The 19,005-nt window shown below is 32.8% G+C and overlaps 1 protein-coding gene and 1 pseudogene across 5 annotated transcripts; both read left to right on the forward strand.

The window, feature by feature from the left end:
- Window positions 1-26: 26 nt before the first annotated feature.
- Window positions 27-2,909, forward strand: LOC131807021 (ADP-ribose glycohydrolase OARD1-like; annotated as a pseudogene).
- LOC101890164 (ADP-ribose glycohydrolase OARD1) lies at window positions 2,813-6,638 on the forward strand. 5 transcript variants are annotated; one of them, XM_059132053.1, is made up of 3 exons: window positions 2,813-2,836; window positions 5,813-6,165; window positions 6,220-6,638. In XM_059132053.1, the coding sequence occupies exons 2-3, from the start codon at window positions 5,863-5,865 to the stop codon at window positions 6,364-6,366; spliced, it is 450 nt and encodes a 149-aa protein (XP_058988036.1). In that variant the 5' UTR covers window positions 2,813-2,836; window positions 5,813-5,862; the 3' UTR covers window positions 6,367-6,638. The 5 variants fall into 5 exon arrangements, with proteins under 5 accessions (XP_058988036.1, XP_058988034.1, XP_058988032.1 ...); XM_059132051.1 differs by lacking the exon at window positions 2,813-2,836 and adding an exon at window positions 3,201-3,539; XM_059132049.1 differs by lacking the exon at window positions 2,813-2,836 and adding an exon at window positions 3,201-3,490 and having other exon boundaries at window positions 5,786-6,165.
- Window positions 6,639-19,005: the final 12,367 nt, after the last annotated feature.

The following is a 19,005-nucleotide window of genomic DNA, read 5'->3' on the forward strand; positions in this document are numbered from 1 at the left end:
GACGTTTGTTATTCTTCTCAGTTTCTATTTTTATGTTAAAAAAATTAATAATTGATTCAATTTTTTCATAAATGTTGAGTTTTCGGAATCTGTTGCGATTATTAAAGAACGCGAACGAAACAAGATTATTGCTTTACAACAAGGAGTCGTTGACGTTGAACAATTTACGTAAGCAATGCTAATCTAACAAATTCTTATGGCTATTTGGACCTCCTTGGTAGGTACAACACTAATAATTGCGATATGGAATTTATAGTGTATTCGCCGTAAACAGATAACAAACTACTAAATATAAAGGTTTTTAAATGACGACTCCGTGCGTGCTGTTTTGATCAGCTATTTCAAATGAACTGCCATGAACTACTGCTAACAACGACGAGCTGATACTGTGTTGTGCTCAAAGAAAATACGACAAATGGAAAAACTCCCCAAAATATTCACATGGAATTATATTCGCATTTTTCTCATTAAATGAATGTACATAGGCAATTTGTTTTGCTTGCTCTCTCTTAATTCTTATCATTTGACGGTTTTGTACATTTGAGAATGAGACCTGCGCATTGATTTTTATACCTTTTCAAACATACGTTAAATATCGATGTAAGCCTCCTCATTATGGACAGGTATTCATCTAGCAGTGTTATCGATACAATGGACAAAAGTATTCCTTACCTGTGTACCTGTTGTGTTAAATCTTTTAAAATGCGTGATCCTTTGTGAAGACGTCACAATTAGGGTCCATTGTCAATTATATGTAGATATCAACACGAAAGACGTCCTATTTCTATTGTTACAACACCCCATTATTTCTTATGAGGAACTCAATCACAGTTCTATGAAAATGTGAAGTGAAGACATTTACAAAGGAGAAATGTGAAATGCAAAAATAAAAACATTGATTCCCACGAAGGTCAGCAATTATTGTAATGATAGGTCTTTATTCTGACAATTCTATTGATTGTCAAAATAAAACATTTTGAACGGCCTCATTACCCAATTACACATGGACCGTAACTCCATTTAAGTTAACCAAAGGTCAAAACCTTTTAAATAATTGGATGTTAAATGAAATTGTATGGACGTTACCGAAATATTTTTATCTTATTCTTTATTGAAAAAAATGTGAATTGTCCAATATTGGTCTGTTGCAGAACCTGCAAGCAACTACTTTTTTGCAATTTTTGTCGATATCATAAAGGGAAATTCGGTTATCGTAGTAAAAACTATTACATTCTTGCAATTCTGGAAAAGACCATTTATTTGAATCTTAAAAATTTAGCGGTAACTAGTTTTCGAAAAAAAAAAAAAAATAAAATTGTGAACAATATCCTTGTGGATTCACAAAACTATTAATAATGTAATAGCCTCAAGGCGAAATGAAGAAACTACAAACTCGAATGCTTACAATTTTTTTTTTCTCAAAATTATACATTTGACATCATCTCTTTGTCAAAATTTTTGTTTATATATGGAAATCATAGATGGGAACCATTACCATGGATTTGTAATTATAAATTTAGACAATGAGATGTCAAACGAATAATTTGGAAAAAAATTGTGAACATAGGTAAAGTCATGCACCTTCTTAATTTTCTTTCTTTTTTATTTAATCCATTTTTAATACCTCGGCCTCCAAGCCAATTAATAGTATCACACTAAAGTATTATAAATGAAGTTATAAAATGCAGTCAGTAGAGGCAATCAGTACAGGCATAATAATCAACAAGATGCAAATATATCAAGCATTTTGTTGAGAAATAATATTATAATATTTCATCATCTAGTTTGATCATCGTAAAAAGCAGTTTATGTTAAAATCACACAGTTTTTTCACAAATAATTTTGCTAGATATTTCTATGTAGTGAAGAATCGGCAGTTTTTTATATAGTAAATAGGAATATTTTTGAGAAATTTGTAAGAATAGAAACCTACATGAATGGATTGTAATATTAAAAACTTAATGAAAGGCCAATGTTTCTTTTACATGTTATGTTATTTATATCTTTAAAAAGTAATTTCGTCACAAAATGGGTAAAAGCTGTACATACAATCTTTGAAGTTCCTAAGAATTTGAATATTTTGTAAACAATTTCTATATAATTCAAAATTATACACACACAACACAACGAAATGTGATATGTTAAGCCTTATAAATAAAAATGAGAATTGATGAGTAGCCGTGTTCTAAATAAGTTTCATTGCATCATGATTTAAGCCATATTTTCCAGTAGATATTAACATTTACAGAACAGAACTCTAAATTTGTATAAAATAATCGTCGTGAAAGTACTGGCATATCAACGCTTATTAGAATATAACAAAATCTTTTCAAATTGTCATAAAACCAGACTAAAACGAAAACGTTCAAATACGAAAGTATTCAGGATGTTATTATAAAATATCAAAAAATTAAGATAGATGTAAAATTTTCTCAACAACACCAAAATTGAATTTTAGTGTCAATTTTTTTATTTTTTCTACAGCAAGCATCCAATATCAACCACTACCCAGTCTACTTTGCAACTCTAGATATATGTCGAAAACAAAGTTTATGTTAACAGAAGTTGATGGCGACCTCTTCAGTGCCCCAGAGTCACATTCGTTAGCCCATTGTGTGGCAGCTGATTTTGGTATGGGCGCCGGAATTGCAGTGAAATTTAAGCAAATCTATGGACAAGTTGATGAACTACTATCGCAGGGAGTACAAAGTGGCGGGGTCGCTGTACTCAAAGATAATCGGAGATTCATATACTATTTGGTAACCAAAAACAAAGTTGGGACAAACCGACTTATGATACATTAAGAAGTTCACTGGAGGCAATGCGAGAACACATGGTAAACATTCAAAATTGAATATATTGATATTATCTTGTTAATTTTTATATTTTAGAAATTTTTTCAAGTTTAAGATTATAATATTAATCTCAAGACATTTTGGTATGTTGGGTAGTGAAAGAGTCTACTGTATTTAAGTTTTCTGAAATCTGCAAAACAATTTTTCTCGTTTTGTGCACATTTTTCATAAAACTTACCCCATTTCTTCCTTTGTTGATCTAACACCGGTGAACGCTTTATATGAGTGCAGCATATAACGGCATAAAAACGTTGCTGGTTGTCAAAGCGCTTTAAAAGTAATCTAGTTTGGACACCACGGCTGCCAGATTTTGCAATCATTAGTTTGGTGAATATTTTTGAAAATGCCATCTCTCTGATAGTGGTGGATTTAACTGCTGGCAAATCTATTCTCTCCTGTCTTTGACCAGCCGTCAGCTGATGCAGTCGAACAAATAGATGTCACCTTTTATTTTTGCACTTGTGTTGGACGTTTGTTATTCTTCTCAGTTTCTATTTTTATGTTAAAAAAATTAATAATTGATTCAATTTTTTCATAAATGTTGAGTTTTCGGAATCTGTTGCGATTATTAAAGAACGCGAACGAAACAAGATTATTGCTTTACAACAAGGAGTCGTTGACGTTGAACAATTTACGTAAGCAATGCTAATCTAACAAATTCTTATGGCTATTTGGACCTCCTTGGTAGGTACAACACTAATAATTGCGATATGGAATTTATAGTGTATTCGCCGTAAACAGATAACAAACTACTAAATATAAAGGTTTTTAAATGACGACTCCGTGCGTGCTGTTTTGATCAGCTATTTCAAATGAACTGCCATGAACTACTGCTAACAACGACGAGCTGATACTGTGTTGTGCTCAAAGAAAATACGACAAATGGAAAAACTCACCAAAATATTCACATGGAATTATATTCGCATTTTTCTCATTAAATGAATGTACATAGGCAATTTGTTTTGCTTGCTCTCTCTTAATTCTTATCATTTGACGGTTTTGTACATTTGAGAATGAGACCTGCGCATTGATTTTTATACCTTTTCAAACATACGTTAAATATCGATGTAAGCCTCCTCATTATGGACAGGTATTCATCTAGCAGTGTTATCGATACAATGGACAAAAGTATTCCTTACCTGTGTACCTGTTGTGTTAAATCTTTTAAAATGCGTGATCCTTTGTAAAGACGTCACAATTAGGGATTCGGTCCATTGTCAATTATATGTAGATATCAACACGAAAGACGTCCTATTTCTATTGTTACAACACCCCATTATTTCTTATGAGGAACTCAATCACAGTTCTATGAAAATGTGAAGTGAATACATTTACAAAGGAGAAATGTGAAATGCAAAAATAAAAACATTGATTCCCACGAAGGTCAGCAATTATTGTAATGATAGGTCTTTATTCTGACAATTCTATTGATTGTCAAAATAAAACATTTTGAACGGCCTCATTACCCAATTACACATGGACCGTAACTCCATTTAAGTTAACCAAAGGTCAAAACCTTTTAAATAATTGGATGTTAAATGAAATTGTATGGACGTTACCGAAATATTTTTATCTTATTCTTTATTGAAAAAAATGTGAATTGTCCAATATTGGTCTGTTGCAGAACCTGCAAGCAACTACTTTTTTGCAATTTTTGTCGATATCATAAAGGGAAATTCGGTTATCGTAGTAAAAACTATTACATTCTTGCAATTCTGGAAAAGACCATTTATTTGAATCTTAAAAATTTAGCGGTAACTAGTTTTCGAAAAAAAAAAAAATAAAATTGTGAACAATATCCTTGTGGATTCACAAAACTATTAATAATGTAATAGCCTCAAGGCGAAATGAAGAAACTACAAACTCGAATGCTTACAATTTTTTTTTTCTCAAAATTATACATTTGACATCATCTCTTTGTCAAAATTTTTGTTTATATATGGAAATCATAGATGGGAACCATTACCATGGATTTGTAATTATAAATTTAGACAATGAGATGTCAAACGAATAATTTGGAAAAAAATTGTGAACATAGGTAAAGTCATGCACCTTCTTAATTTTCTTTCTTTTTTATTTAATCCATTTTTAATACCTCGGCCTCCAAGCCAATTAATAGTATCACACTAAAGTATTATAAATGAAGTTATAAAATGCAGTCAGTAGAGGCAATCAGTACAGGCATAATAATCAACAAGATGCAAATATATCAAGCATTTTGTTGAGAAATAATATTATAATATTTCATCATCTAGTTTGATCATCGTAAAAAGCAGTTTATGTTAAAATCACACAGTTTTTTCACAAATAATTTTGCTAGATATTTCTATGTAGTGAAGAATCGGCAGTTTTTTATATAGTAAATAGGAATATTTTTGAGAAATTTGTAAGAATAGAAACCTACATGAATGGATTGTAATATTAAAAACTTAATGAAAGGCCAATGTTTCTTTTACATGTTATGTTATTTATATCTTTAAAAAGTAATTTCGTCACAAAATGGGTAAAAGCTGTACATACAATCTTTGAAGTTCCTAAGAATTTGAATATTTTGTAAACAATTTCTATATAATTCAAAATTATACACACACAAACACAACGAAATGTGATATGTTAAGCCTTATAAATAAAAATGAGAATTGATGAGTAGCCGTGTTCTAAATAAGTTTCATTGCATCATGATTTAAGCCATATTTTCCAGTAGATATTAACATTTACAGAACAGAACTCTAAATTTGTATAAAATAATCGTCGTGAAAGTACTGGCATATCAACGCTTATTGGAATATAACAAAATCTTTTCAAATTGTCATAAAACCAGACTAAAACGAAAACGTTCAAATACGAAAGTATTCAGGATGTTATTATAAAATATCAAAAAATTAAGATAGATGTAAAATTTTCTCAACAACACCAAAATTGAATTTTAGTGTCAATTTTTTTTATTTTTTCTACAGCAAGCATCCAATATCAACCACTACCCAGTCTACTTTGCAACTCTAGATATATGTCGAAAACAAAGTTTATGTTAACAGAAGTTGATGGCGACCTCTTCAGTGCCCCAGAGTCACATTCGTTAGCCCATTGTGTGGCAGCTGATTTTGGTATGGGCGCCGGAATTGCAGTGAAATTTAAGCAAATCTATGGACAAGTTGATGAACTACTATCGCAGGGAGTACAAAGTGGCGGGGTCGCTGTACTCAAAGATAATCAGAGATTCATATACTACTTGGTAACCAAAAAACAAAGTTGGGACAAACCGACTTATGATACATTAAGAAGTTCACTGGAGGCAATGCGAGAACACATGGTAAACATTCAAATTGAATATATTGATATTATCTTGTTAATTTTTATATTTTAGAAATCTAACAATGTTGAAAATTTGGCTATACCTCGTATAGGATGTGGTATCGATGGCCTCGAATGGAATAAAGTAATTGCTGAACTACACAAGGTTTTTTGTAACGAACATCTACACATTGTAGTTTATAATTTTGTTCCAAAGTAAAAATATATATTTTTCCACTGGATACAGCAGTTTATCCGAATTTTATGAAACGTATGATTGTAAATTCCAATGTTTAAATTAAAAATGTAAAAGAGATCGTAAATAACAAATTCTGTTCAAGCTGTTATATGGATAACAAGCTGGCCCGGTCGGCGTTGCCGGCAAGTAAAGATCGCTATTTAATACCGTATTGCGCACTCATTTCATTTTTTGTATTATTCATTTAGAATTCTAAACAATAAAAAATGAACACTTCAATATAGTATATGAAATTGCCATATTTTCTCGCGAATCCGAAATTGTATGAATTGTTTAAATCCGTCAAACCGTTCTTGAGTTATAAGCGTAGTAAATTACATTTCTTTCTTTTATATTGTGAAAATATTCTTTATTTTGATTAAATTCAATATGATACCCCAAACTGAAAACAAATCGTGCATTATATAAAATTGACAAAAAAGAAATACAAATTGAAGAGGAAAAAATCTTCAACTTGTTTGCTGGTACATTTACAGCCAATGTTTCAAGGTCCTTACGAAGTTTGACAATAGAATGTACTGTTTGATTTTGATATTCGGCACGATTGAAAAACTTTTCTCGATTTAGTTTCGCCAACACGTAATTCGGTACTACACTTCAATGTAAGTATCCTGCAATTTCAGTTCTCATGAAACAAGACACTTAAATAAAGTTAATCAAATTGAAAAAACCCGTTCGTACATAACAAAATATTGTTCTTTTTTTTTGTTCATAGCTTATCCTCTTCTGAAATTATATTATTCGTTTAGTAATAATAAATACATAAAATCTATAAATTAAAGAATTGTCCATTGTCGCTTTATACTCCCCAAAAAGATTACACAACATATAAGAAATCAAGAAAAAAGCACTACAAATGTACATTCGAAAATAGTAAGTAAAAATGGAAAAAATCATACAATATAAAACACTACAATTGCACATCTGAAAAGTCAAAATAAATGTTTTTTTTTTTTTTTTTGGATTTTATCCTTTTCCGCCAAGAGAAAATTACGAATTTGTCTGAATCGTTAAATCATATTAGCGGTTCTTGAGTTATAAGCGTAGTAACTAACACAAATGTCTTATATATTGATATTTGCCATCTCATTTTTCAATGATACTTGCATAAACAGCCGGACATGTCACAAAATCGAATCGAAATGGTTGGAGCCGTAATTTAAAATCGATCCGTTTTGTTTTAGTTCGTCAGATTCCGATCGAATGGGTGAACTACGAAAATCTCATTATTCAGTTTAAATATGACAACATTAGAGGATTAAAAGAGCGAATAAATGACGAATCAAAACAAACCACATGATTAGAAAACGCTGTAAAAGTGGAAATTGTGAAATATATTCTGTTTAATAGAGTTTCTTCTGTGAATGAAAGTTAATTTTGTTAATTTTTACACAATGTCGGGAGTTTCGATTATTTCTGTAATTGAGGCGTAATGTGATGAACACAATACACTAGAGCCCCGACTTGCGTCGTTAATGGGGACCGGAGAATCGCGACGCAAATTAAATCACCTTTTTCTATACTTATACAAAATGAGCTGAAATTTATTTTACTGGGGAAAATATTCAAAACAAAGTAAAAAAATTTATATCTATATCTATAAAAGAGGAAAATGTTTGTATGTTTGTTTGTTTGTAATTTATGGACTCGAAAACCGCTGAATAGATTTTCCTGAAAATTTCCATATATACTGAAAGTAACATAGGCTATATACATTTTTGAATTTCCACTTGGAACTGGAGATATAGCATCAGAATCGGAGGTACCTCCCAAAAATTTAGATTTTATATGCACATATGTATTGATTGGTTGAATATACGGTCTCCACATTTGGAATACGTAACGGAATTTGGAACAAAAATAAGTTAGCAAAATTATATTGTAATCGGTTCAGATTTGGATATAGCTCCCATATATATTTTCGACCGATTTTGTTCATTTGATGCCTCAAACGCAATATGAATGTTCGATTCTAATAAAATTTGGAATGTGTGACGGGATTTAATCCGAAAATAAATTTGTCAAATTATATTGAAATCGGTTCAGATTTGGATATAGCTCCCATATACATTTTCGGCCGATTTCATATATTTGGTGGACCAAACACGATATGTATTTCCAATTGTAATGAAATTTAAAATAAGTAACGGAATTGGGAGCCAAAATGAATTTGTCAAATTAAATTGAAATCGGTTCAGATTTGGATATAGCTCCCATACATATTTTCGACCGATTTGTACCGCTATGTATCTCTAATTTCAATGAAATTTGGAATGTGTAGCGGAAATTAAAACAAATATACATTTGTCAAATTATATTAAAATCGGCTCAGATTTGGATATAGCTCCCATATATATTTTCCGCCAATTTCACATATTTGATGCACAAAACACGATACGCATTTCCGATTCCAATGAAATTCGGCATGAGTGGCTAAATTTGGTACAAAAATAAGTTTGACAAATTATATTCAAATACGCTCAGATTTGATTATAGCTCCCATATATATACTCTGCCGATTTCACATATTTGATGCACCCAAAGCGAGAGAGACAAAATCTGGCACCAGAAAAAATTGCCAAATTATATTGAAATCAGTTGAGGTTTGGATATAGCTAACATATATATATTTCGGCCGATTTCATACATGTTATGCACCAAACATGATATATACGACCGATACCAATGAAATTCAGAATGTGTGGCGGAATTTGGTTACAATAATAAATGTGACAAATTAATTGGAAATTAGTTAAGATTTGGATATAGCTCCCATGTATATATTATCGGCCGATTTCACATATTTGACGCACTAATTTCAATGAAATATGAAAGGAGTGGCGGAGTTTGTGTAAAAGTATTTTTTTTAAATTATATTTAAATCGGATCAGATTGGGATATGATTTTAATAAGAACCATTGACCCACAACGCCTTAGTCTAACACTAAAAAACAACACAACAATTGATTTGAAATACGATTATTACGGCGAAGTATGTTGCTATCTCGAATTCACTAATTGCAATAGAAATGCCACTTAACTTCAAAAGATTGTAGTTTACTGCACGCTTGGTATTTGCTATGAAATAAATAAATCCGAAGGACAAACCCTTCGTGTATGTATGTCATGTTCCTGTTTTGCTAATGGTTTTGGTTATTTACGCATTAAAGTAGTGCAATAATTATTTTTTAATTTTTATTTTTTTTTTTTTAACCAACATATATTCGTAAATAAAATTTTGAATGCATATAAAATCAAAAGGGGTAGCGAAGCGCGCCGGGTTCAGCTAGTTTTTGATAAAAAAAAACAAGTATGAATACATTTGTAGGTGCACACTTTACAATGTTTGTACTTGTAAACTTTCATCACTTCTTCTTTGAATTTTAAATTGCCAAGAAAATACTTTTTTTTTTAAATTATAATTTTTTGAGTTCTTGTATTTCTTTCAAAAACCAAATATAAGTTTTGTTAATTTTTTATAAATGTGCCATTGTGTCCCCATGCTCTTTCTCAAAAAACTAGAGGACCACTCGGAAGTTGCGACAATTCCAGATGACAGTGGTATCTCGTGTCGCCTTTTTGTTAAAGATAAGCTTTCCAACAGAGATTTTTTAATTGTAACCGGTGCCGATGTGTCTGTAAATCCTCCGAGTTTCAAGACTTCAAAAACGTCAGACTGTGGTATTAAAACTTTTGCTGCTAATGGTTCTTCAATTCGTACTTTCAGTCAGAAAATTATGCATATAGATTTTGGATTACGGAGAAATTTTTCTTGGACCTTTATTATAGCAGATGTTACAAAACCCATTATTGGTTCTGATTTTTTAAAACATTTTCATCTTCTTCCTGATCTTAAGCGTAAAGCATTAATTGATGGCAAAACTGATCTGCAAGTTTCAGCGAAAATTTCTAAATATCCGTCACTAGGCATAACAACATTGGTGAAAGATGAAAGATGCTATCACTACTCCATTTGGTTTACACGAATTGACGATGTCCTTATATTTTCAAAATCGGCTGCTGAACATTTGGAGCATCTAAAGATTGTTTTTGAGAGGTTTCAAAAATATGGCATTGTCGTCAATCACGGTAAATGTTCTTTCGGTAATAGTGAAATTGATTTCCTTGGTTTCCGAATATCATCAACTGGAATGCAACCCATCCGAAGCATAGTTGACGAAATTAAAAGTATCCCTAAGCCTTCGACTATAAAGGACTTACGATGCTTTCTCGGAATGGTAAACTTTTATAGACGGTTTTTACCTAATGCAGAGACAGAACAAGCCCCACTAAACCAACTTCTCAAGAATGTGGTGAAAAATTATAAACGACCTGTTATTTGGACTAAGGAAGCGGAAAAATCATTTTCGCAATGTAAGTCAAGCTTATCAAATGCAGTGTTGTTATTTCATCCCGTTAGTGCTGCTGAATTATCCATTAAAGTAGATTGATTTGATTGATCGACTTACCCGATGGATGGAAGCAATACCAATGCCGAATATTACACCTGAAACTGTGTCCCAAAGTTTCTTAAATGGCTAGGTATCTCGTTTTGGTTCTCCCGATATTGTTCACAGGGAATCTATTAAAGTTATTGGGAACTCGATTAAAACATTCAACGTCTTATCATCCACAATCGAATGGATTAGTTGAACGTCCTTACAGAACTCTTAAATCCGCATTGATATGCCACAACAAAACTCAATGGACAAGGTCTTTGCCTTTAGTATTGCTTGGGCTAAGAACTTCGGTAAAAGATACTATTATTTGTTCTCCAGTCGAAATGGTATATGGCGCAACACTTCATGTTCCTGGTCAAATGTTCACCGAAAGTAATGTCGTTCTAGATTCAGATGATTTTCTATTACATCTTCAAACATTAATGTCCAGAATTAAACCAGCAACAACTTCAAATAAGAGCAGTTCAAATATATTTATCAACAAGGAATTGAATGTATGTCCCCATGATCGTGTACTTAAACCTCTTGAACAAAAGTTTCATGGACCTTACAGAGTGATCAAGAGATTTCCAATATATTTTACTCTTCAAATCGGAAGCAAGACAGATAACATCACAATTGATCGACTTAAACCAGCATTTACAGAAATTGAAAATTCAGAAATTGATTTAAGTCAAGAAATCACCCCTATCAAATCGAAAGAGAAATCTGTATCGTTTTCACTAGGAAGGGGGTAATGTAGGTGCACACTTTACAATGTTTGTACTTGTAAACTTACATCACTTCTTCTTTGAATTTTAAATTGCCAAGAAATACTTTTTTTTGAAATTATAATTTTTTGAGTTCTTGTATTTCTTTCAAAAAACAAATATAAGTTTTGTTAGTTTTTTATATAAATGTGCCTTTGTTTCAATTAAAAATACACAAACCTCGTACATATTTTATTTATTCCATTTACTTCAAAAAATGTTTATAATTATTATAAAGAAATAACAAAACAATGAATTAAGAAAAAACATAACAAAAATTAAATTAATTTACATATGTATGTACATATAGCACCATAAAGAAAAGGGAGTTCCCCTTATTTCACGCAATTTGAAAATTTGTTAACGTACAGGTGAGATCAGTGTTACCAGAAGTTGTAAAAATGCTAAACGGCAGAAAAGATGCTATATCAGGCACTGCAAATACAAAAAAAAAATGGTAGTCCACAATGTAGCTCGGACCGACGCAACTTGAAATTGCAACGACGCAAATCGAATTTTCTGGTTTTTTGAAAAGCGACGCAAATTGGGACGACGCAAATCGGGACGACGCAAGTCGGCTATAGTGTACTGAAAAAAGACACCGGAAGATTTTCAGGGATGCTTTGGATCCCTTGTCCAACCCCAGTGCGGTGTGAACATTTTAATAACAAGTTTAGTTTTAACATAAATAAATTCCTGTGCTTGTCCCTAACTGATTAAAACGTTAATCCACATTTAAAAATACTTATATTTTCGAACAAAATGCCTTTTGGAGTTTTTTTATATATGTTTCAATTTATCATTCGTAAGGCCATATTGTACAGTTCTAATTTTTGTTTGACCTGCACACGGTCAAAATGCATGACATCAAAATTGTGTGCGTGTGTATGAAGCTTTCAGCGCACATGGTTTATGTATTAATTTTGCTTTTGATTTCGTACTGTGGACCATATAGTTTCGGCGATTTGGCCGTGTGCTTAAAAAAAAAAGAAAATAAAAACAGTAAGAGACATAAAAGAATCTGGATAAAAGAGTCGTACAAAAAAAGAAATAGAAAAAATCCGTTAAAAATTCTGTTAAAATCCTAAAAAATACCGAATGTAGCCGTATATTAGAGTATATACAACGACGTGGACCTGCGTAGGCAACTTTTGTCACAAGCTATTACAATATTCAAATGCGAAACCTGAAAAAAATCAGTTTATAATGTAGCTAAAATCATTAAAATACCAAATAGGGAGGTACCATGGGGGTTATAAAACGTGGACCTCCACAGACAATTTTCTGGCATAGACTGTAGTATCCATTACGAACTTCAAACACTTCCAGTAAATAATGTCGCTAAAATCATGAAAATACCGAATACCGGGGGTTCCGTTATATGGGGGCTATACGAATACGTGGACCTACATGGGTTATTCTCTGGGGGTTTCGTTTCACTCTTTACACACTTTGTTACTTAGCGGTTGGGCAACGCTTAGATATTATGTAAATTAAAAGCGTTCTTATGACGATTATTATCGCAAAGGAATTATACTTATATTTGGCTAAAAAGCCACAAGTGGCTATCGTTAGAGCACTCTAGCATTTAAATATGAATAAATCTTTTGTGTCTCGTACCATCGCTCGTTACCGTGATTCTGGTAGCGTAACCCGACGTCAAGGAAGTGAACGGAAGAAAACGGCAACATCAGCAGAAATGGTTCGAAAAGTAAAGAAGCGACTTGATCAAAACTGCGTCGCAGTGGCCGAAAAATGGCTCGTGAGCTAAACATATCGCAATATTCCATTCGCAAATATTGAAAAATGGGCTCGGGGTAAAGCCATTGAAATTCCAAAAAGTTCAATAACTCACACCGCAACAGAAAGAAAATAGACTCAAAAGAGCTAAAGAGTTGAATGTGCACCTTCGGTTGGCCACCAGAACTCAATCGCCGGCCATGGTAATGGCGTGGGCCGCCACAACAGCCGATGGTCGCTCTCCGCTCGTATTAATCGACCGTGGCATCAGAATAAATGCCAAATATGATCGCGAAAATATTCTGGAGGGTGTATATTTAGCCGCAGACCTTGGACATTCCAACAAGACTCAGCACCATCGGACTCAGCACGGGCCACCCAAGAGTGGTTACAAAATGAGGTTCCTCGCTTCATTTCTAGTGCACAATGTCCATCAAAATCTCCCGATACCAATCCGTTGGACTATTGTGTCAGAAGTTATATGGGAGCTATACGATGACGTGGACCAACATAGCTCATTTTCTGTTATAGGCTGTAGTATCCATTACGAAATTCAAATACCAAATTTGAAATAGTTCCGATAAATAATGTCGCTAAAATCATCAAAATACCGAATATCGAGGGTACCGTTATATAGGGGCTATACGAAGACGTGGATCTGCACAGACAATTTTCTGTCAATTTTCAGATGCGAAATTTGAAACAATTCCGGTAAATAATGTCTCTAAAATCATCAAAATACCCAATATCGGGAGGTACCGTTAAATGGGGGCTATACGAAGACGTGGATACATGGCTCATTTTCTGTCTTAGAATGTAGTATCCATTACGAACTGCAAATACCAAATTTAAAACAATTCCGGTAAATAATGTCGCTAAAATCATCAAAATACCGGATATCGGGGGGTACCGTTATATGGGGGCTATACAAAGACGTGGAGCTACGTGGTCCATTTTCAATACCAAAAGTCTTGCAGACATAATACACATTTGAGTAAAATTTTATCAACCTACTTTCTTTCGGAAGCTAGAGCGATTTCCACAGTCGGAGCGACATCGATAATCGACATAGATTTTTATGCTGATCAAGAATATATATACTTTGTGGGGTGTAAAATGTATATTTCGAGGTGTTACAAACGGAAGGGTATAAAAATGGGTTTGTTTGTATGGGTGTGACTCATGAGAGCACTCATGAATGCATCCATGCAAATCTTAACTTAAGACAGATATGATGGTAGAAGAATAGATGCTTCAGGTAGATGCCAATGGATGTGTTAAAAATATTTAAAAATATCTCCAAAAATAAATGAATTTTACAAGATTTTCTTATACGATGCCGTTCAGAGGTTGGTATGATATATAATTTTCCAGAAATTTGACTCATTTAAATAATTTTTCATTCCAAATTTAGAATTCCAAAAATTTTTTACAGCTCATTGTACCAGCAGCTGTGTTGATGCGCCTACCTGTATCATTTTATCGTGGGATATATTGGACTTAGCTTGTCCTCTAATATACGTTCGTTTACAAACCGTGCAACACCTCATATTTGTTTTTTTTTTTTTTATACCCTCCACCATACTATGGAGGGTATATTAATTTTGTCATTCCGTTTGTAACTCCTCGAAATACTCACGTCAGACCCAACAAAGTATATATATTCTTGATCAGCGTAAAATTCTAAGACGATTTAGCCATGTCCGTCTGTCTGTCTGTGTGTCTGTCTGTCTGTCTGTCTGTCCGTCTGTCTGTCTGTCTGTCTGTCTGTCTGTCTGTCTGTTGTAATCACGCTATCTTTCGAACAAATTGAGATAGAAGGCTAAAATTTTGCACACATGTATATTTTGCCAGTAGGCAGGTTAAGTTCGTAAATGGGTTATGTAGGTCCAAGTTTTCATATAGCCCCCATATAACGGTAACTCTCGATATTCGGTATTTTGATGATTTTAGCGACATTATTCACCGGAAATGTTTCAAATTTAGCATTTGAAGTTCAAAATGGATACTACAGCCTAAGACAGAAAATTATCTGTGCAGGTCCACGTCTTCGTATAGCCCCCATATAACGGTACCCCCCGATATTCGGTATTTTGATGATTTTAGCGACATTATTTAACGGAACCGTTCCAAATTTGGTATTTGAAGTTCGTAATGGATACTACATCCTAAGTCAAAAAATGAGCCATGTAGGTCCACGTCTTCCTATAGCCCCCATATACCGTACCTCCCCCGATATTCGGTATTTTGATGATTTTAGCGACATTATTTAACGGAACCGTTCCAAATTTGGTATTTGAAGTTCGTAATAGATACTGCAGCAGAAAACAGAAAATGGACCATGTAGGTCCACGTCTTCGTATAGGCCCCATATACCGTACCCCCCGATATTCAGTATTTTGATGATTTTAGCGACATTATTTACCGGGATTGTTTTAAATTTCGCATTTGAAGTTCGTAATGGATACTTCAGCCCATGCCAGAAAATTGTCTGTGCAGGTCCACGTCTTCGTATAGCCCCCATATAACGGTACCCCCTATATTCGGTATTTTTATGATTTTAGCTACATTATAAACAAATTTTTCTTCAAGTTTCGCATTTAAATGTTGTAATAACTTATGACAAAAGTTGCCTATGCAGGTATACGTCGTGGTATAGACATTCGGTATTTTTAAGATTTTAACAGAATTTTAAAGGATTTTTTTATTTTATTTATTTATTTATTTTATTTTTTTTTTGGAAATTGCCAAATTAGTACCAAATGGTGGAGGGTATTAAAAGTTCGGCCCGGCCGAACTTACAGCTTTTTTACTTGTTTAATATTAAATTGATAGTTGTAATTTTATTAATAATTGTTTACGATCTTTTTTTACTTTATGTATATATAGAACGAGCTCAAATTACAAAAATTTTATTGACGTATCAAGTTACCAACATCTGGCCTGATAGACTACCTTGTAATTCTACCATAAATCAGAACATTACCATGAATCAGAACGGTCCGCGTTGCCGGCCCGTATTTTAGTCTTTAATGCATATTGTTCAAAGAATTATAAGTCAAACATCTAACTTCTGTAAGCGGCACAATTTTATTATAAATAATGACTCCATAGCAATTTCTAAATAGAAATAAATATTCATGGCAAAAATTATAACAGATGTTCGCCAACCGTCGGTTTTAGATATTTTGAATAGTCTATCTAATTTTTAAGCCATAAGCTTTTAGTTGAGTGTTAAAAACCTATATGATATATAACATCTATAATAGCCCCGTGTGAAAACTCAGCTCAATTTTGGTATTGTAAAGATCTTGGCAATATTTTCCACTCAAATAAGCTGTTATTTGGAATTTGTATTTCCAACGTTTAGAATAATAATTAGATGTTTATTTAGTTTTGTTTATGTTTCTGCTACAATTTCCGACTGAATGAGTCCCCAGTTTGACATTTCATTTTCCTCAAATCTACGTTCCTAACCAATATTCTCTTGAGGTTTACAAATTCAATAGAATACACAATTTTAAAATCCGTTAAAATCATAAAAATACCAAATATAGCCATTATATTGGGGTCTATACGACGTGGACCTACATAGGCATTGTTTGTTATAAGCCATTACCATATTCAAATTCGAAATATGAAATAAACGGTGAATAATGTAGCTAAAATCATCAAAATACCGTATATAGGGAGATACCGTTATATCGGAGCTATACGAAGACCTGGGCCTGCATAGACAATTTTCTGTCACAGGCTGTAGCATCTCTTACGAACTTCAAATACGACATCTCAAACAATTTCTGTGAGTATTGTATCTAAAATCGTCAAAATACCGAATATAGGGAGGTACTGATATATGGGGCCTATAGGAAGACCTGGACATATGCAATTTTCCATTAGGTCATCCCAAACAATTTTGTCTTTGGCTGTAGTATCCATTTCGAACTTCAAATACCAAATTTGAAACAATTCCGGTGAATAATGTCGCTAATATCATCAAAATACCGAATATCTGGAGGTACCGTTATATGGGGGCTATATGAAAACTTGGACTTACATGACTCATTAATATTACATTAATTACATGACTCAAAAATAAACATATTTGCAAAATTTTAGCCCCCTATCTAAATTCGTTCGAAAGATGGGGTGATAACAACAGACAGACAGAGGGCCACACTCCATAGCATGGTAGAAGAATATAGGTAGACGCATCGACACAGCTGCTAGGACAGTAAACTGTCAAACCAAATGTGGAATTGAAAATGTTGAATGAAAAATTATTTAAATTTGAAAAAAACTCAATGGACAAGGTCTTTGCCTTTAGTATTGCTTGGCTAAGAACTTCGGTAAAAGATACTATTATTTGTTCTCCAGTCGAAATGGTATATGGCGAAACACTTCATGTTCCTGGTCAAATGTTCACCGAAAGTAATGTCGTTCTAGATTCAGATGATTTTCTATTACATCTTCAAACATTAATGTCCAGAATTAAACCAGCAACAACTTCAAATAAGAGCAGTTCAAATATATTTATCAACAAGGAATTGAATGTATGTCCCCATGATCGTGTACTTAAACCTCTTGAACAAAAGTTTCATGGACCTTACAGAGTGATCAAGAGATTTCCAATATATTTTACTCTTCAAATCGGAAGCAAGACAGATAACATCACAATTGATCGACTTAAACCAGGATTTACAGAAATTGAAAATTCAGAAATTGATTTAAGTCAAGAAATCACCCCTATCAAATCGAAAGAGAAATCTGTATCGTTTTCACTAGGAAGGGGGTAATGTAGGTGCACACTTTACAATGTTTGTACTTGTAAACTTACATCACTTCTTCTTTGAATTTTAAATTGCCAAGAAAATACTTTTTTTTGAAATTATAATTTTTTGAGTTCTTGTATTTCTTTCAAAAACAAATATAAGTTTTGTTAGTTTTTTATATAAATGTGCCTTTGTTTCAATTAAAAATACACAAACCTCGTACATATTTTTATTTATTCCATTTACTTCAAAAAATGTTTATAATTATTATAAAGAAATAACAAAACAATGAATTAAGAAAAAAACATAACAAAAATTAAATTAATTTACATATGTATGTACATATAGCACCATAAAGAAAAGGGAGTTCCCCTTATTTCACGCAATTTGAAAATTTGTTAACGTACAGGTGACGATCAGTGTTGCCAGAAGTTGTAAAAATGCTAAACGGCAGAAAAGATGCTATATCAGGCACTGCAAATACAAAAAAAAAATGGTAGTCCCCAATGTAGCTCGGACCGACTCAACTTGAAATTGCAACGACGCAAATCGAATTTTCTGGTTTTTTGAAAAGCGACGCAAATCGGGACGACGCAAGTCGGCAAGTCGGCTATAGTGTACTGAAAAAAGACACCGGAAGAATTTCAGGGATGCTTTGGATCCCTTGTCCAACCCCAGTGCGGTGTGAACATTTTAATAACAAGTTTAGTTTTAACTTATAAATAAATTCCTGTGCTTGTCCCTAACTGATCAAAACGTTAATCCACATTTAAAAATACTTATATTTTCGAACAAAATGCCTTTTGGAGTTTTTTTTATATATGTTTCAATTTATCATTCGTAAGGCCATATTGTTCAGTTCTAATTTTTGTTTGACCT

This window comes from Musca domestica, unplaced genomic scaffold, assembly GCF_030504385.1.
Source record: "Musca domestica strain aabys unplaced genomic scaffold, Musca_domestica.polishedcontigs.V.1.1 93, whole genome shotgun sequence".
NCBI classification, from domain to species: domain Eukaryota; kingdom Metazoa; phylum Arthropoda; class Insecta; order Diptera; family Muscidae; genus Musca; species Musca domestica.